At 39.7% G+C, this 20656-nt stretch overlaps 1 protein-coding gene across 2 annotated transcripts; it reads right to left on the bottom strand.

Annotated features, from left to right (window-relative positions):
* Nucleotides 1–734: 734 nt before the first annotated feature.
* LOC125203252 (cytochrome P450 71A8-like) lies at nucleotides 735–4905 on the bottom strand. 2 transcript variants are annotated; one of them, XM_089064099.1, is made up of 4 exons: nucleotides 4792–4905; nucleotides 3350–3821; nucleotides 1461–2439; nucleotides 735–1370 (listed from the first exon to the last, which is right to left on the bottom strand). In XM_089064099.1, exons 3-4 carry the CDS (start codon nucleotides 2379–2381, stop codon nucleotides 798–800), a joined length of 1494 nt encoding a protein of 497 aa, XP_088920225.1. In that variant the 5' UTR covers nucleotides 2382–2439; nucleotides 3350–3821; nucleotides 4792–4905; the 3' UTR covers nucleotides 735–797. The 2 variants fall into 2 exon arrangements, with proteins under 2 accessions (XP_088920225.1, XP_088920226.1); XM_089064100.1 differs by lacking the exons at nucleotides 3350–3821; nucleotides 4792–4905 and having other exon boundaries at nucleotides 1461–2865.
* Nucleotides 4906–20656: the final 15751 nt, after the last annotated feature.

Below are 20656 nucleotides of genomic sequence, written 5' to 3'. Positions count from 1 at the left end.
TTAAATTTTTCGAATCTTCAAGTTTTCAACAAGTAATAGTTGGCGATAAAATGTTATCTCTGTCAACTCTATTTGTGGTGGTAATTTCACATCTGGATTTTGTCTTTTTGTTAAGATGTGCGGTGGAGTAGTATATACAGTACAAGTATATCAGTATATGTGGTGCACCCGCTACTTACATGCATGCTTTCATGAAGTTTCAGTATATGTGGTGCACCCGCTACTTACATGCATGCTTTCATGGAGTTAATATTGTCGTTATACTTTTCTTTTTAAAAAACTACTCTCTATAGTGAAGAGATTAAGTGGATAAATGAAAATAGATTAAAAATCTCTTTTTTAATTGATAAAGTACACATAAATTTAAAGATAACATTGCAATGAACTCCAACCCGAAATCTTTCTCTCAGATATTATCCATTTTACTCTGAAAGGCCATCCAAAAACATTGTAGGCCGATTTTAGGCCTAAGCTCATATTAAAACAGGCCTGTGTTATTAACTTGGACCAGCTTGTGAGTCTTACCCTATCGGATCTGGGCCAATGCATTGGGTCAAATTATTGTTCTTAATCTCCACCCAAAAAAAGTGACTCAATTAAAAAGAATGGAAAAGGTATTATTTCTGCAGATAATTAAAATAGAGTAGAAAAGTTAAATCTCTACCTTTTTCATGAAAAATCACATTCTCGAAAATAAGAACCATAATGATGAGAACAGAAAGTCAGAAATCACATAACAAAAATTAATTTTTGTTTTCTAATATCACGATTAAAAATCCGACAATTTCAAGCTTACATTACAAATTACAATGAGTGGGCAGAGCTAAAAGAGGATACTTCCTATGAATGGTAGTACCAGGTTGTTCAATTACATCCAAATCCTCATCCAACTCCCACTCAAACCTCTTCACCAGATTAGCCAACACAAGCTCCACACTAGCCATTGCAAACGACGTCCCCGGGCACCTGCGCCTCCCCGCCCCGAACGGTATCAACTCGAGATCCGAACCCTTAAAATCCACACTAGAGTCCAAGAATCTCTCGGGACGAAACATCTCTGGCTCGTCCCAAGAGGCTGGATCCCTCCCAATTGCCCACGGATTGAGTATGACCATCGTCCCACATTCCACATCATACCCCATAACCTCAACATCCCCGCGTGCCACCCTTGCCAGCAATGGCAACGGTGGGTGGAGACGCATAGTCTCCTTCACCACGGCCTTCAGATACCGCATACCCCCCAAATCCTCATGATCCTTCCCCCTCACTTCCATTTGCAACTTCTTCAATACCGCAGGGTGCCTCAACAGCTCTGTCATCGCCCACTCCAGTGTCGCAGATGTCGTATCGGTCCCACCAGAAAGGATATCCTAGTACATTTTGGACATGTCACTAAGTGAGATAGACAGAGATGGAAAAGAGAGAAAAACATAGAGAAACAGAGAGATGAGTTTTCTTACAAGAATAACACCTTTGATGTTGTCCCTACCAATCTTTTTTTCACCACTATTATTTCTATTATCATTATAAACACCAAGCAAAATGTCAACAAAATTCACCCTCCCTTCACCACCACCACCTTCCTTGAGATGCTCCTCAACTACCATCTCAAGAAAGACATCAATTTCCTCAGCAACCTTATCAACTCGATCATCGAAGCCATTGACACGATTGATCCACGAAAGCCACGGGATAAACTCCCCAATACTTATACTCTTCCCAATCAACTCCTGCAGCTCCTTCAGCAGCATCATAAACCGCTTCCCAGCCTCCTCCTCACTATACTTCCTCCCAAAAGCCGCCCTACAAACCACATCATTCGTCAAGATCTTAAACAACGCGCTTAGATTGACACGCGACCTAGAGAAGCAACACGAACTAATCTTCCCCATCAAGAGATCAGTCTCCTCCTCCCTAATGGAATTGAAAGATTGCACCATTTTGTTGCTTAAGAGCTGGACAACACACAGGCTCTTCAAACTCCTCCAGTACTCGCCATAGGGCGCGACCGCTATGTCCTTCAAGTTATAGAAGAGGCGCGACGTGGTCCTTGAACGAGGCTTGTCTGCAAACATGAGATCATGCTTTTTCAAGATCTCTGAGGCTGCGTCTGCTGATTGGACGACGAGCACTGGACGTTTGCCGAAGTGGAGAAGTATCAACGGGCCGTGTTTGGAGCCTAAGGACCGGAGGGCTCGGTGAGTCAACGGGCGGAGTTGGTGGAGATTTCCCAAGATGGGAAGGCGTGGTGGTGATGGAGGGAGTCTTTTGGTGCTTGGCTTGTTGCTTAGCCATTTCTTGAGGAGATATAGTGAGAATAAAGTGATGGATAAGAGCAGAAATGGATGAAGATCGATCTCCTGGTGGTGGAAATTCAACATTTTTTTGGTTCTTGAAAATTTCTGTTTCAGATGACTGATAAAATTTGGCCTAGAAAAACTGGAGTCAACCAAAAATATGTTTTAATAAAGCTCTTTAATTAGGATCCCACATGCTGACGACAGACTGTTGCCAACTAACTTAGCTCATTTTCTATTCATTTAAAATTGAGAAATTTCAACATTTCTACTCCCTCCTCCCGCAAATTTTGCCACAGTTTGACTAGACACGGATTTTAAAAAATGTAATGCAAAGTGTTTTGAAAAAGTTAATAGGATATGTACTTTTAAAGTATTAGGGCATCCGCAACGTCAGCTCAATGCTGTCTCGGTCTCGTCTCGGCGAGACAGCATCGAGCCAGCGATGCCGCCACTCCATCTCGTCCCGTATCCCTCCGCTGAGAAGCATGTTGGCGAGCTGGCTCGCCATGTGGCGAGCAACGGATGGGTTGTGACGCCCACTCGCCGGTTCTGCGAGTGGGCGTCGATTCGACAATTTTTAATTATTTTTTTTTATTAAAAATTCTAAAAAATAAAAAATAAAAAATAAAAAAAAAATTATGGTTTTTTTTGCAGAATTTTATTTTTTAATTTTATTTTTTTCACATTCATCTATAAATAACCTAATTCCCCTACCATTTTTTCCACACACAAACACTACACACTTTGTAATTTACCCACTTTTCCTATGTATCTCTCTTACTCTATCAAATTTTTTTTTTATTATTTTTTAGAATTTTAAATTATAATTTTCTTTTATTTAATCAACTGTGTTTTTATTAATTAAATTTGTTAGAAATAAACATAAAAATGAAATTGAATAAATAGTTAAAGGATGAGATGTTTAAGATACGAAGGATTACACGTGTTATCTCTAAATTAAGAAATGAGGTAAAAAATGCACTGAGACTTGTGAATAGTTAAGAGATGAGACACTACTGAGACAAAGAAGTGGAGGGCTTTAGTTTTACCTCTCCAGTTTTACACCCTCTCCCCAGGCTCCTACCGTTTTCCTCCACTCTTCAATCTGCTCCAAAATTAGTCACCCATCAGCCTATAATTTCAACTATCTTGATTCTTGAGAATCAATTACCAAAATTTATCGTGCAAAACACGGTATATCAATTTATTCTGCTCTCACTATCATTCATTCCCATACCTAATTTACACTCAGCCGTCACATACTTTTTTTCTCAATTCTCAACGGAAGAGCAAGTATTGAAGCAAGAGTTTTGATTTCTCATCTCAAGAGGTAATAAAAAAAAATCTATCATTCTTCTTTCCCACAAGATAAATCCACTTTGACACACCATATTTGTTTTGATAGAACCAGTTATGGCCATTTGATGAAGGCTACGACCTTTGTGCGACCTTGTACTATCATAATGACCATAACTTCTTCATCCGAGTTCCGATTGAGGCGTACAAGGTACCCACGCGAAGCTATTTCAAAGACGAAGATAAAGATAGTAAGATAAAAAAAATTTGGACATTGTCTTAATAGGAAACGAACAGTTTGAATCAGACCGGAAAACCTGACATGGGAAAATGACAACCGACAATAAAGTTCGTGACATTACACGAACTTTTTAAAGTTCGTGAGAAAAACCGGAATTCATGGAAAGTTGGTGACTTTAAAAGCAGTTACCCCTTTTTTTAAAATAGAATTGGAATGTGATAATGGTGTACGTGTGGTATTGTTTGGGAGTATAATTCATAGTAGGGGGTGTCGAAACGGGTATCGAGTAATTTCCAACCCGACCCAATACCCGGCGATATAATGAGAATAAGGTGATGGATAAGAGTAGAAATGGATGAAGATGGATCTCCTTGTGGTGGAAATTCAACATTTTTTTTGGTTCTTCAAAATTTCGGTTTCATATGACTGATAAATTAGGCCTAGATAAAATATTCAACCAAAAAAATGTTTAGATAAAAGCTCTTTAATTAGGATCGCACATGCTGACAGATTGTAGCCACCTTATTATATGCATAATATTTAAAATTGAGAAATTTCAAGATTCATAGAGGTCGTCCATTTAAAGAAGAAAATTTAAAAATAACACGAGTTTTAATATAAAATATAAAAATATATTTCATTGTTCTATAAAATCTGTCATGTTTTGATCTAATACAGATTAAAAAAATATAATAAAAATAGATTGAAAAAGTTAAAAAAATTTACTCCCTCCATCCTATGGAAATATCCTATAGAAATAGACTATTTGAAATCGGCACGAATTTTAATGCATAATCTATACATATATGAAGCTCCAGTTTTTTGGAACGCCACGTGTCCCACTTTTGGCGGGAAAAATATAGATGTTTTGATATTGTGTTTGCAGATTGTACAGAGCTCAAAATCTTGAGCAGAGTGCAAATATTAGGTCTCAAAAAAACCAAATTCACCTACCTGTATGAAGAAAGAATCATTACCATAGTCGTTAAACTGTGGTTGCTCCACTGCTGCAAAATTTCCAAATAGAATGCAGAATTACAAAAAGAACCGATTGGGGAGAAGATGAGAAGGCTGAGGGAAGAAAGATGATGATGAAAAAGAGGTTATGATATTCCAAATGTCAAATGCAGCCAACACAATAGGTCCAAGGAACATTTGTATTTTTAATTATTACAATGAAAAGATTGATTGGAATAAATTTCATTCTTCAAGTTACACAGGGCACTTGGAAAAAAAATTGCATCTGAGTATTTTGTAGATTTTGATATGCAAACACAAAGTATATTGAGCCGCTTAATTTCTCTCTTTCCCTAATCAAAATAACAAAGAGAAACAAATGTGGTACTTTCAACAACATAGCAGAAAGAAAGAAGATTCAAAATAGTAATTCAAAATAACTAATAAGACAGCTGAAAAAAGAAAAAGAACGAACTTTAGAAAGTCTTCAGAGTCCTTGAAAAACCATCTAACAAGTAGTAGTATACTACTTGCACCGTTTTTAAAAAATAAAGTCTTTTGAAATGGCACGAGTTTTATGCTATTACAATTGGCAAATTAAGAGAAATATAAAAAAGAAAAAGTGATTTAAGTATTGTTAAGTGAGACTTAGAATAAGTCTCACTTCATTAGAAAGAAATTTTTTTTTCCTAAGATAAAAAATTTCTATTTTTAATAGACATATCAAAATGAAAATAGTTATTAAAATATCAAATAAATTACAAATGACCATTAAAATATGTTTGGTGAGAATGATATGTAAAATATAATAATAATATTTTGTTCAGCATCGAAAATGTACTTGTACGAAAGATATTAACGCAATAATTGACATATCCATACATATATAAAAAACAAGTTTTGGCCATCATTTTGAATGTTTATAAGTTTTAGGTAACATCTGGAAAATTTAAGAATTTTGGTGATGGTTGTAAAATGTTACGTTTTAATAAAATCATATAATAACTCGCTAGAGTAAATGTCATTTATAAAATAATGTAGGCATATACAACTGTCGATGGTGTTGGGAAAAAATTAAAATTAATGACTTTTGAAATCTATGGCCAAATTAATGTTACTACATTAAGGGCGTGTTCAAGTTTCTAGATATGATAAGAAATAGGGGTAAATCTTGGTGTTATTGATTGTTCATGTTTCAAGATTAATTTCTGGAAGGCCCGTGGTATAAACTGTGACTTCCCTAACCCGAAACATGCATTATTTTGCATATTATCATATTATATTGTCATTGCATATTAAATTTTCATTTTTACTACAGAGATATTAAGTGTGTCATAGAGAATATATTTATTGTTATGACGACTCAATACAGTCGAATATATGAATAGTTTTAATTTACGAGAATGATTATAATGGATGCGTGTATGTTATTTTATTATATAAATTAGTATATATATAGTTATGTAAATGTTTGTGCATGTGTAATCTATAGTACTAGTAGTCATGTACGTTATATATATATATATATATATATATATATATATATATATATATATATATATATATATATATATATATATATATATATATAGGGGTGTGTTAGGGTCCTTACAGCATCTTAGTGTAAAACACAGCACTAATCACAGCCCTTAGATCCTTAGATTGGATGGCTGTGATAAGCTACATTATCATACTAAAAATGTACATTATTCGCCGAGGTACATTATTAGAATGGAAATGTACATTGTAAGACTAAAACTGTACATTATTAAACTAAAATGCTACATTATTATCCGAGCTACATTATTAGTCTAAAATTCTACATCATTAGATGACACGTGGCATTAATCTAACCGTTAGATCATAAGATCCAATGGACTGCAAGTGTTTTGAGTTTTACTTATACTTAGCGTTCTGACCTGAATACATCCCTATATATATATATAGATATATGTTTCGTACATCTATTAAAGAAGTAACAAAATAAAATAATTTAAAAAGAGGGCTAGTCATCAAAATTAAATACGTGGCATAGTTACTGGATTGAACACTTGTCTATGTTATATGTATTCTCAATTCCAATAATGATATTATGCATATAAGTAGGCCACTAAAAATATATGATAAAAAGGGGATGGGGACGAAGCCGACTTATATATTCATGTACAGAGGGAGAGTTAGAAAAAAAAGAAAGAGTGTAGCATTAAAAAAAAGGGATTTAGGTTTATCAATATCGTTGATCAACGTTAAAAACAGAGAAGATAAGATTTTGGCTAGTAAGATTCAAGTGCTGTAAATCTGGAGTGGAATTAGTGGCTCAGTTCGATTATTTATCAGGTGTGTATAAATCACACTTTTAATTTTACATGGTTTATGTGGTTAATTGCTATGTGTTAGAGTGGAGTGAATATTTGGATTATATGATATGAATTTGATATAGTTGTGTTATTTGGAATTATTGAGTGGAATATGATATGGATATGTGATTGGTGCAATAGATATGTTTTGCATATGGTATTGGAACTAATTGAATCATTTGATTAAAGAGGATCTGTGATAGTCATGTCTTGGATCTGAAATCATAGTGGACATATTGGGACCTTCGGGTCAATCATATTGGGACCTTCGGGTCAAATCATATTGGGACCTACGGGTCAATTCACAGTGGGACCTACGGGTCAAATCATAGTGGGACCTTCGGGTCAAATCATAGTGGCATATTGGAAATCCTGGGAAGATACCATGCTTGAACTACCACAGAATAATGAACTGAACAAAGTGGCATGTGCATATGTGTATGGAATTATTTTAAATATTTGTTGATAATTGTTATATATATTGGTTAAAGAATATATTGATATATGGGATGTGGAATTAAAGGTAAGGTTTATATACACTGAGTTGTGGCTCATATAAACCACTAATATTTTTCAGGAATAAGATATGAGTGAAGTATTTGGTTGAGGTGAGTCGTAGGAATTGCACATGTTATCAGGGTCAGCGGCTGACGTATTTCGGCAACTTTCTCTTCCTCATCATTTTTGCATGTAGATAAATTTATAGTATATAGAGTGGTGAGAGGGTCCAACTGCCTGTTAGAATGTTTTAAAATATGTACTTGATAAATAGTGGTTTTTGAAATTATATAATACGTGTGGATTATTTATTTAAATTTTTTGAATTTATTTATAATAAGTGCATACGTCATAAGGGTTGGGGTGTGACATATACTAGGCCCGCACTGTTGGGATGTGTTATACGCATAAATCAATTCTCATCATTTTGGTGGTTTTTATTTGGGGTAATTGCTTTTAAAGTCACCAACTTTCCTTGAATTTCGGTTTTTCCCACGAACTTTAAAAAGTTCGTGTAATGTCACGAACTTTATTGTTGGTTGCCATTTTCCCATGTCAGGTTTTCCGGTCTGATTCAAACAGTTCGTTTCCTATTAAGACAATGTCCAAATTCTTTTATCTTACTATCGTTATCTTTGTCTTTGAAATAGCTTCGCATGGGTACCTTGTATGCCTCAATCGGAACTCGGATGAAGAAGTTATGGTCATTATGATAGTACAAGGTCGCACAAAGGTCGCAGCCTTCATCAAATGGCCATAACTTCTTCATCCGAGTTCCGATTGATGCGTACAAGGTACCCACGCGAAGCTATTTCAAAGACGAAGATAACGATAGTAAGATAAAAGAATTTGGACATTGTATTAATAGAAAACGAACAGTTTGAATCACACTGGAAAATTTGACATGGGAAAATGGCAACCGACAATAAAGTTCGTGACATTATACGAACTTTTTAAAGTTCGTGGGAAAAACCGGAATTCATGGAAAGTTGGTGACTTTAAAAGCAGTTACCCCTTTTTATTTCTGCATTGATTACTGTGTCAAGAAATGAATGCATAATTACCCATTCACTCCTTAAAAATTCAATTTCTCAACTAGTCATCTTCCTCACTTGCATTTTGGATTTCTGCACCTGCAGATTTTCGTCTTCTTCCTCAATTCTTCCAAAAAAATGAAGCTGGAAAAGTCCATGAGTGCAGGTTTTGTTCCCTCAAGATCTGCAAATCTCAACCCCCAAGGGGACACATGAATCTCAAATCTGAAAAATCTCAAGCTCCCGCTGATACTGCCGACTCCGGCGAGCAGCGGGAGCCACCAGCCACCTCTCCTGTTCCATCTCCCTCCCTGTTCTCAATTCCTCTCTTAAATTGTCACCAATTTCAAAGAAACATTCAAAGGTTGTCACCACCTTTGCGCTCTCTTCGCAAAGCCCACGCCACCTCCGCCCCGCACGGCTTCGGTCGTTTCCCACACACGGTCAGATTGATGAGACTAAAGAACTTCTAAGAAGCCCAGATTTCTTAATTCAGTGAATCTTCTTATTCACCCACTTGTGTGTTCATGGACTAAAGCAATTTTTAGGGCATTTGAAAGGGACATTTGAGTCAGTCAACAAATGAATGTTTAAAAATAAATAGAAAACAAAATTAAATAAGCAAAATCTGGATCTATTTCTTGAACCTTGAACAAAAGATTAATTTTTCATATCTGTGGGCCCCATGCAGATGAATCTGATCCAGAATTATATCTGCTTCATTCACTCCAAAGAACATGAACACGCTATAATAATATAATGTAATCCCACATGTAACGACCGATGATGATGTGATTATGGTATAGCTAAATCATTCAATTTAATGATTTATGAGGAGTTTTCAATTTATGCATTTTTTAACTTTTCAAATCTATGACTAAATGTATCCATTGATTAAATCAAAAATTAATATTCATTTTAATTATTACTCTCCTTTCGTCCACGAATAAGAGTCCCATTTTTCCATTTTTGTCCATCCACGAATAAGAGTCCCGGTTCATAATTACCATAAATGGTAAAGAGACCCCGCATTCCACTAACTCATTCCACTCACGTATCATTTAAAACTAATATATACAAGTGGGACCCCTATTCCACTAACTTTCTTCCACCCACTTTTCTTCACATTTCTTAATCGTGGACGGAGGGAGTATTGATTACCTAGAAAATGCATTTTTGTTACTATAATGTATAATGGAGTTTAAAAGGTTTTAGAAATTATTGGTAGCATTTAGTTTTGTCTATAAACAAATGTTCTTTAATTGTAGAATTATCTTTTTAGTGCAAACATTAAATAAATTTTAAAATTGCTTCCTCAAGGGATTCAACTTCAGCAGTCGACGACGAGAGCTCTTCTGCAACAGTTAATGGAGTCGGAGGCGATGGAGATATAGTCATATAAAAGGCGGAGGCTGTGGAAAGAGGGCCGTGTAAGAGAGGTGAAAAGAAAATAACACTTTTAAATCTTATTTTAAGATCATTCTCTATTTGAGTGTTTTAGTTCATAATTAAGTTTTTTCTTAATGTTATTATTATTTCTTTTTGTTAATTTTATTTGAATATTTTCTATCTTAGTGACTCGACTTATTTTAACACAAGTGACACCCGCAAGTGTACAGGGCTAGTGTAGTAGTAATTAGCAAGTAAGAGTATCGTATCCCACAGAGACAAATTCGTATCAACTTAACTACCACGAACAAACGTTGACTACTATCTAGAGAATTGGGAAATGTTTGGTTTTTTTTCTAACACTAATAAAAGCATATATGATAAGTCGTATTCTAAGCCTTGGTTACTGGTCAGTATGTCGTGAAATTCATGTATTATCTGCAAAACAGTTGCTTAAGTGTGCAGGATTGAAGGATCCAAGTCAGCAGGAGACAATTCAGGTGACGCAAGTGAAAAGGGCGCCAGAAGGGTGCGATACTGACCAGGATGCATGCCAGAGAAAAGGCTCGAGATGGAGAAGGAGGATAGCTGGGATGATCATTGACAAGGGCAAAAAGGTCAAAACGCGGGAGAAGTCTACCCTAAAAGCAAGGGCAAGCCTCCCTATAAAAGAAGTCACTTGGAGAGAGAGAAGGAGTTTTTTAGTTCGATCAACGCCCCTTTAGAGTTGGTTCCTAGAGTTCGGCCTTTGGTTCGCAGTTCGACAATCACACTTAGTAGAATTCTCTCTAGAAGATCGATCCTTCAGCATTATCCTACCTCTCGTTCCTCGCCACAGCCATGGTCACTTGACGTCCAAGAGTTTGCCGGAGAAGTCATCAGTCCGCCGTTCCAGCCAGTTATCGTAGCAGTGTAGTAGTATCATCGCCCGGAGTGGCAAAAACAATCTTAATCGCTTTCTTAGTTTAAAGTTTACTTGTTTTTATCGTTAGTTATTTGCAAACACTCATCGCTGTTGCTCTTTTGAAGTACTTTGTTATTTTCCAACATTTACATTATGAAGTTTCTATTTCGCATGTCACTTTGGTTCGAGTTTGCTTCATTCTGCCTAGGAAAGTTAGATTTAGTCATTGCTTTCAATTTCTAAGTGTTTTCTTATCGAGAGTTGTTGATTCAAAGTGTAGCTATGTTTAGTCAAGTTTTCGTGCATGAGTTCTTTTCTGCGTTGTGATTACCACCTTGCATGTCAGTCAGTAGAAGTTAAGTTGCAGTTTCACTGTTTAATTTAAGTTTGAGCATCTAAATCGATGGATCTTAAGTTTGAATTTGTAATTCTGAAGTTCAGCCATGGTGTTTGTGTTTATCTGAATTCTGTTAATACTTGGTGAAGAAGAAAACGTCAAAATTAACTTTAGTTTGAACCACTTTACTTTTAAGTTACTTTTGCTTTTGTTCCCTACTTTTCAGCTGTACTGCCCAGACCTGTCAGAAGGAACCCAGCCATCAGATATACCTTGTTGTCTAAATTTCCCCTTTTAGTAACTGTCCACTTTCCATATGCCTCTGATACACCTTGTCCCCTATTTTCACGAACACTCCCACATGTCTGTTATTTTCTCGCCTACTAGTCAGTAGAGTACCACCTTTATTTCCTGTCTAGGTAAAATCTCAACCCAAGCGTGGTAGCTAACCAAAACACCCAGGAAAGTCAGCACAGTTATCAAAACGTGTCCATCTTCGTGGGATTCGACCTTTACCTCCATTATACTAGCCAGAAGAAGTGGGTTGAGGAAATTTGTTTGAAGCCAGGTCCCGGTTATCGTACCAACGACTCAGCTGGGTCGGGAATCTCTTCCTGATCAGTTGGATGCACTCAATTTACATACGAAAACCACTAGGGAAAGAAACCTGAAACCTTTCAAAATGGCGCCGTTGCCGGGGATGGATGGCGTTCATACCTGTTATTGTGTGTGATCTTTTTGGTGTACATACTGTTTATAATTTTTTTTTCTTTCTTTTTGTTTTCAGTTTATGAGAAGTGGCTCGGCTCCTGACCAGTGGAGACCAAGGATACTTCCCCGGGGAACAATACTCGTTACCACTCGTTCTGGCCTGTCGACGGCATTGTCCGACCTAGGCACGAGTAGCGACGAAGAGAAAGAGGAGCTAGAGTACCAACTCCCGGAGCTTGCACCCCAACCAGTAAGAACGCTAGTGAGAATGGCTGACCAAGGTTAGGACGATCCCGAGATCGCGACACTTACCGCGCATGCCGATAGAGATCCCCCACAAGCCATAGTGGTTACCCCAGGCCAAACCGCCTGTGATGTGAAACCCCACGTTATCGCAATCTTACCGACGTACTGTGGGAAGAGCTACGAGGGACCATACGAATTCTTAAATGAGTTCTGTAAGATCTGTAAGGCACAGAGGCGGCCAGTAGGAGCGAGCGAGGATGATTACAGACTGAAAGCTCTACCTTTTGTCCTAAAGGGAGAGGCCAACACTTGGTTCATGCGCCTGCCAGCCGACTCTATCAATACATGGACCGATTTCAAGTCAGTTTTCCTAGCCGAGTTTTTCCCGTCTTCAAAGACAAGTGCATTGAAGAGGAAAATATCGTGCATAAGGCAAGAATATGATGAAACTCTGAGCGAGTACTGGGAGAAGTACATGAGCATTCTGGAGTCATGCCCCAACCATCGCATGAAGGAGATAGAGGTGCACCACACCTTCTATGAGGGGATGAACAAGGAAACCAAGGATCTGGCGAATTCATTATCTGGAGGTGATTTCACCCAATTGAGAGTAAGTGAAGCCAAAAAGGTGCTACGCAAGCTGTTGAATGCGAAGAAGACGTACGACAACGCGATAGATGGGTACAGCAGAGAAAGGGTAGCGAGTGCTTCGGCTACTGACCAGGAAGAACGGATGGACTTGAAGATGGAGGAATTAAAGAAGGAATTGCTTACTGCAATCAATCAGAACACTCCACCACCTTCTCCAACTGGAAACAAAGAAGCCCCAGCACTACCATATGATCAGCCGGACAACTCGCTGGATGTGGAGCAAGCAAATGCCGCAGGATACTACAATTCCAACGACAATTGGATTCCGTGGAAACAAAGAGATGCATCGTGGAGGGACCACCAAAATTTCCGATGGGGAGATGAAAATCAGAATCAGAACCAAAATCAAGCTCCAAATCAACCCAACCCCCAACCGAACCAATATCCCAACCGCGGACCAACAAACCCTGACTACCAATCTAACTGGGTAGGAAGGAACCAGCATCCTCAGAACCAAAACTCTCAAAACCAGAACCCGAACCCTACTTATGTGCCACCCCATCAGCGAAACTCTCAAAACCAAAACCAAAACCAAAACCAGAACCAGAACCAGAACCAATTTAACCCAGGGCCTCAACATAACACCCACCACCAAAACCAAAGTCAGTACCAGCAAAACCACGACCAGTATAACCCTCCTGCCCAGTATAACCAGCACCCACCGAACCAAAACCAACAAAATTTCTCAGGCTACCAGTCAAACCCACCACCTCAGTATAACAAGCACCAGAGCTCAAACCAATTCCATCAGCCAAACAGGTCGAGGAGGTCTATGGAGGACATGATGGGGGAGATGCTTGCCTCGCAGCAAAGCATTAAAAATGACTTGCAGTCCAGTAATGAAACAATGCAAGGGATGCAAAGTGCCCAGAAGGAGCATAGGGCAAATATGGACATGATGAACAGGCAGTTGGCTCAACTCGCTAACTCGGTGGGCGAAATGAAAGGGAACTCAGGGAAACTCCCATCTACAGTCCATGTACCTGAAAAGGCAAATGTGAGCAAAATTACACTGCGGTCCGGGACAGCCTATAATGGACCTCAACTCAAGAACCCTGTTGGGGAGTCTAGTAGAGAAGGGGTGCTGAGCGACGTCATCCCAGCGGAAGAGCTCAAGAGGCCTCTGCCTCAGATGGAGGATCCGTTTTTTCTAAACAAGGAGCCTACCGTGGAAGAAAAGGAGGGAGAAACACAACCTGGGAATGAGCAACCGGGAGGAGTAATACCCACATCGGAACCTCAAGCCCAAGGGGAGTGAGCAGGACTCTAGAGTAGACGTGCAGGTTTGTACTGTGATATGTGTCACTCGATCTAACAGGTCCAGAGGATTCGACTAGACTTCAGAGGCTAGAAGATCATGAAACTTATCAGAAAGGGGTCGTTGGGTGCACTCTGTCCTTTCAAAAAAACCTCAACCCACTATACTATAACTTAGCACAGGGAAGTAAAGGATCGATCCCACGAGGAAGTAGGTGTTACGAAACTGCATTTGAGGATGTTTTGGAAAAGAAAGGGGTTGGCTGCTGCCACGCAATTTTTGTGGGTCGAGAACTTAAAACTACTGGGTCTGAGAGATAAGAGAAACTTTAATCTGAGAGATAAGAGAAACTTTAATCTACCTATTGGGTCTAATAGATCAGGAGAACTTTACTCTACCTACTTGGTCTAAAGGATCAGAAGAACTTTACTCTACCTATTGGGCCTAAGAAACGAAAGCGTACGGAACATACATGACTCAGAGAAAATGGGATATTTTAAAGTTCTAAGACAACTGGAGTAAACTTAACTAGACAGACTTTCCTAATTTGGACAGACAAGCATAAAGCGAAAAGCAAGACAAGTTTCCTCAAACTACCAGGGTCTGGAAAAGCATGCAGAAAAGTAAAAGAGACAAAGTATATCGTACTGACAGGTCTAGCAGATATGCAGAAAAAGTAAAGTACATGCAGAAAAGTACTGACATAAAGCAGACCTGGTTCTAACTACCAACAACTTCATCTTCTTCAGGAATCAAACGAGAATAGCAGAGAAAACATAGTATTAAACACCATGAAAACAAAGCAAACTCTAGATCTAGACTTAAAATGAGAAATTAAAGCCTAAACTAACAGATCTACGCTATTGGACCTAAAGGATGCAAAGAACAGAAAGTAAATAGCCATACTCATGCATAACGTAAACATCAAGCACCAAATGTGCGAAACTTCAACTCCAAAACACACAGATTCAACAAATCCAAACATCTCCATATGCAAATTCCCAACCTCTAACAACAAAACAATAGATCTCAACTCCAGACATCCAACAACAAACTAAGAGCGAAAGCTAAAAACAAGAGATTAACATACACTCAGAGATATCCAACCAAAAGCAGACATAAACTTCCATAATAACTGTAAATAAGTCTGAATCCAGCAGATCAAAGCAAGAAACTAGAGTTGCGAAACTTAAAAACCAACAAGGTACTAAACGAAAGCAAATAAAATTATTTCTTCGCCTCCACAAGGCGGTGTTACACAACAAAATGACAATGACGACGATGAGAACCACGGTGGCCAGAATCCTCCATGTCCAAGTGCGCATCAGTCGAAGATAAATATTTGAAGTAGAGAACTAGAACTAGAGCTAGGAAAGCGTAGAAGTGGCTGTTCACGGATTGTCTTGTTCTTCAAGGTCGAGCTCTTTATATATGTGAGGCTCTGATCCCTGGGGTATCCCTCTGGTGATTTTACGCCATTGCCCTTTAGTAAGACTCTTTTAAAATAATCTGCTCTCGCTCCATTCTGCTCCTGTCGCCAACTTTTGATTCTCCCGGGTCCGAACGGCGACTTCTGATTTTGCTTCAATTTCATCTCTTTTGCATCTGCCAGTGCCGGTAACAGCAACTCCTGGGTCCGGCAGATTTACTTCGCACCTGAACTCAATAACGCACATTAGCGCCCCAAATGCACAGAATTTTAACCCTAAACCGATGCATGAAACGAGCCTTATCAGGGAGCCAAAGGGAATTCCACAAGGACTGACTGGAGAAGCTAAGGGGGAAAAACCGTTTCCATATCGGTTTGTGACGAAAAGGAAGAAGGAAAACCCTGTGGATTTCATGTCGATCTTTGGGAAGTTGGATGTCACCATACCATTCCTCCAAGCCGTGAGACTGCCCCCTCTGGGGAAGTTTATAAAGGAGTTCATAGCTGGGAAAGCCCAAGAGGATGGAAAGATCATGGTGGAGGGAATAGCGTCAGCCATTGTACAGGAAAAGCTACCACCCAAGAGAGCCGACCCAGGTATGTTTACCCTACCCATAACGATTGGAGATGTGAAAATCGAGCATGCAATGTGTGATTTAGGAGCATCTATCAATGTTATGCCGTTATCCATTTATAATCAGTTAAAGGGGGTAAAATTGTCGAATACTAGGGTGTTGATCCAACTGGCTGATAGGTCATGTATCAATCCTGAGGGTGTGTTAGAAAATGTGTTGGTCAAGATACAGAACTTTACTTATCCCGCTGATTTTTATGTCATTAAAATGAGTGAACCAGAAGCTAGGGAGTCTAGCGGGATATTGTTAGGAAGACCATTTTTAAGAACGGCTAAGACAATTGTGGATATGGCCGAGGGGACAATATGCATTGATTTTAATGGTGAGAAATTTGTCTTTGACATCAATGAAGCCATGAAAAGACCAATAGATTCTGAAAATCTATGTTATGTTGATGTAATTGACCCCCTAGTCCAAGAATTTCTTGAGACCGAATTATTGCAGGAAAAGCTCCAAGCCTTGGATGTGTATGCCCAGGCTGATGTGGAAGCAGCCGCATGGTGTGATCTGATCAGTAGTCGAGGGTTGACTGACGAAGAGATCGAAGAAGCAATTACGGAATTCTGTCAGAAGTCAGAACTAGCAGGATCCGTAGGGGCCGTGGTACCGGCCAGTATGGAGGAAAAATCAGATGCTGAACAGGAACAAGAGGAGGATTCAAAGAAGAACCCTCTACCTACGGACACACTACCCCCGCAAGTGGAGTTGAAAAAGTTGCCAGCAACCCTTAAGTATGCATACCTAGGGGAAGAAGACTCGTTCCCTATAATCATCAACAGCGGGTTGACTGAAGAGCAAGAGGCAAGACTACTAACTGTGCTGAGCAAAAACAAGAAGGCTATTGGATGGAGCCTTACGGACCTGATAGGTATAAGCCTAGACGTCTGCATGCACCACATTAGGCTAGAGGATGGAGCCAAGGCGCATAGGGACTCTCAAAGAAAGGTGAACCCAAACATGCGAGAAGAGATACTGAAGGAAATCTTGAAGTTTCTCTCACTGGGCATTATATACTCGGTGCCAGACAGTGAATGGGTTAGCCCAATCCATATGGTCCCCAAGAAGTCAGGGATCCAGGTGATTAAGAATGAGAGGAATGAACTAGTTCCCACCAGACTAGTTACTGGGTGGCGAATGTGTATAGATTACCGAAAGCTGAACACTGCAACCAGGAAGGACCACTTCCCCCTGCCATTCATCGATCAAATGCTGGAGCGACTGGCTGGGAGGAAGTACTTCTGCTTTTTGGATGGGTACAGTGGATACTTTCAAATTTATGTGAACCCAGAGGACCAGGATAAGACCACGTTCACGTGCCCGTTTGGAACCTATGCGTATAGGCGTATGCCATTTGGCCTATGCAGCACCCCCGGTACTTTCCAACGGTGCATGATGAGCATATTCTCGGACCTGATCGAAGATTGTATAGAGATCTTTATGGATGATTTCACTGTCTATGGAGACTCTTTCGACTCGTGCTTGCAACATTTGGATGTGGTGCTAGGAAGGTGTCAAGCAAAGAGTCTGGTCTTGAACTTTGAGAAATGCCACTTTATGGTTACAGAAGGAATTGTTCTAGGACACGTGGTGTCAGAAAAAGGGATCCAGGTGGATCAAGCTAAAATGGATGTCATATCCAAACTACCCATCCCTACTGATCAGAAGGGAATAAGAGGTTTCCTTGGCCATGCTGGATTTTATCGAAGATTTATCAAGGACTTCGCCAAGATTGCCCAACCTCTTACCAGGCTTCTCCAAAACGAGGTGGAGTTCGTCTTCGATGAGCATTGCAAGGCTGCTTTCAACCTCCTTAAGGAAAAATTGATTTCTGCACGGATCATTCAGGCTCCTGACTGGGATCACCCCTTCGAGGTGATGTGCGATGCTAGTGACTATGCAGTGGGGGCTGTGCTGGGTCAGAAGATAGATGGGAAAAGGTACGTGATAAGGCTCGTTTCATGCATCGGTTTAGGGTTAAAATTCTGTGCATTTGGGGCGCTAATGTGCGTTATTGAGTTCAGGTGCGTAGTAAATCTGTCGGACCCAGTAGTTGTTGTTACCTGACCTGGCAGATGCAAAAGAGATGAAATTGAAGCAAAAATCAGAAGTCGTCGTTCAGACCTGGGAGAATCAAAAGTTGGCGACAGGAGCAGAATGGAGCGAGAGCAAATTATTTTAAAGAGTCTTACTCAAGGGCAGGAGCGTAAAATCACCAGAGGGGATACCCTAGGGATCAGAGCCTCACATATATAAAGAGCTCAACCTTGAAGAAGAAGACAGTCCGAAAATAGCCACTTCTACGCTCTCCTAGCTCTAGTTCTAGTTCTCTGCTTAAAAATTTTCATCTTGGACTGCTGCGCACTTGGACATGGAGGATTCTGGCCACCGTGGTTCTCATCGTCATCGTTGTTATTTTGCTGTGTAACACCGCCTTGTGGAGGCGAAGAAACAATTTTATTTGCTTTCGTTTAGTACCTTGTTGATTTCTAAGTTTCACAACTCTAATTTCTTGCTTTGATCTACTGGATTCAGACCTATTTCTAGTTATTATGGAAGTTTATGTTTGCTTTTGGTCGAATACCTCTGAGTTTATGTTCATCTCTTGTTTTTAGCTTTCGTTCTTGTTTGTTGTTGGATGTTTGGAGCTGAGATCTGTGTTTGTTGTTGGAGGTTGGGAATTTGCATATGAAGATGTTTGGATTTGTTGAATCTTGGTGTTTCGGAGTTGGAGTTTCGCATATTTGGTGCTTGATGTTTACGTTATGCATGATTATGGCTATTTACTTTCTGTTTCTGCATCCTTTAGGTCCAGTAGCGTAGATCTGTTAGTTTAGGCTTTAATTTCTCGTTTTAAGTCTAGATCTAAAGTTTGCTCTGTTTTCATGGTGTTTAAAACTCTGTTTTATCTGCTATTCTCGTTTGATTCCCGAAGAAGATGAAGTTGTTGGTAGTTAGAACCAGATCTGCTTTATGTCAGTACTTTTCTGCATGTACTTTACTTTTTCTGCATATCTGCTAGACCTGTCAGTACGATCTACTTTGTCTCTTTTACTTTTCTGCATGCTTTTCCAGACCCTGGTAGTTTAAGGAAATTTGTCTTGCTTTTCGCTTTATGCTTGTTTGCCCAAATTAGGAAAGTCTGTCTAGTTAAGTTTACCCCAGCTGTCTTAGAACTTAAAAATATCTCAATTTCTCTGAGTCATGTATGTTCCGTACGCTTTCGTTTCTTAGGCCCAATAGGTAGAGTAAAGTTCTCCTGATCTATTAGACCCAATAGGTAGAGTAAAGTTTCGTTTATCTCTCAGACCCAGTAGTTTTAAGTTCTCGACCCACAAAAATTGCGTGGCAGCTGCCAACCCCTTTCTTTTCCAAAACATCCTCAAATGCAGTTTCGTAACACCTACTTCCTCGTGGGATCGATCCTTTACTTCCCTGTGCTAAGTTATAGTATAGTGGGTTGAGGTTTTTGAAAGGACAGAGTGCACCCAACGACCCCTTTCTGATAAGTTTCATGATCTTCTAGCCTCTGAAGTCTAGTCGAATCCTCTGGACCTGTTAGATCGAGTGACACATATCACAGTACAAACCTGCACTGCACTTCTGGGACCTGTCAGTACGTGATATTCTATGCATCAAAAACCCTGAATCAAGCCCAATGGAATTATGACGTCACTGAGAAGGAGATGTTGGCGGTTATCTATTCATTCGAGAATTTCAGGCAGTACCTACTGGGATCCAGAGTCATCGTCTATACTGATCATGCGGCGATAAAGTATCTCATTGCGAAGAAGGAGTCAAAGCCCCGACTAATCAGATGGGTGCTGCTTTTACAAGAATTCGACTGGGAGGTAGAAGACAAGAAGGGAGTTGAGAACAACGTAGCGGACCACTTGAGCAGAATAATACAAGAAGGGGATAGTGAAGATGGAAGGGATCGATTCCCGAAAGAGCATTTATGTGAAGTAATTTTCTCCACAAGGAAGATCGATTGGGAAGAAGTGATGAGACTCACTGGTCAGGACGCAACAACCAAGGGCAAGGAGAAAGAGGGACAGGAACCCTGGTATGCGGACTTGGCAAACTACCTAGTAACAGGAGAGCTGCCAATGGTGCCAAACGTGACAAAGGCTCAGAGGATGAAGATCAAGAGCGAAGCAAAGTATTATTTCTGGGACGACCCATACTTGTGGAAGGCAGGAACAGACCAGGTCATTAGAAGATGTGTTCCTGACTGGGAGCAACGGGATGTACTGACGCACTGCCACTCCTTGGCATGTGGAGGACATTTCGGGCCAAGAAAGACTGCCAGGAAAGTGCTAGATAGCGGATTCTACTAGCCGACCCTGAATAGAGATGCATACGAGTTCTGCAAGGTCTGTGACCGTTGCCAACTGACCGGTGGGATCTCTGCGA

The sequence above is a fragment of the Salvia hispanica genome, chromosome 2 (genome assembly GCF_029641045.1).
Source record: "Salvia hispanica isolate PSC_SH4W2 chromosome 2, Shi_PSC_v1, whole genome shotgun sequence".
NCBI classification, from domain to species: domain Eukaryota; kingdom Viridiplantae; phylum Streptophyta; class Magnoliopsida; order Lamiales; family Lamiaceae; genus Salvia; species Salvia hispanica.
Note: the sequence above shows the minus strand (reverse complement) of the source record. Positions and strands in the feature narration are given on the sequence as shown.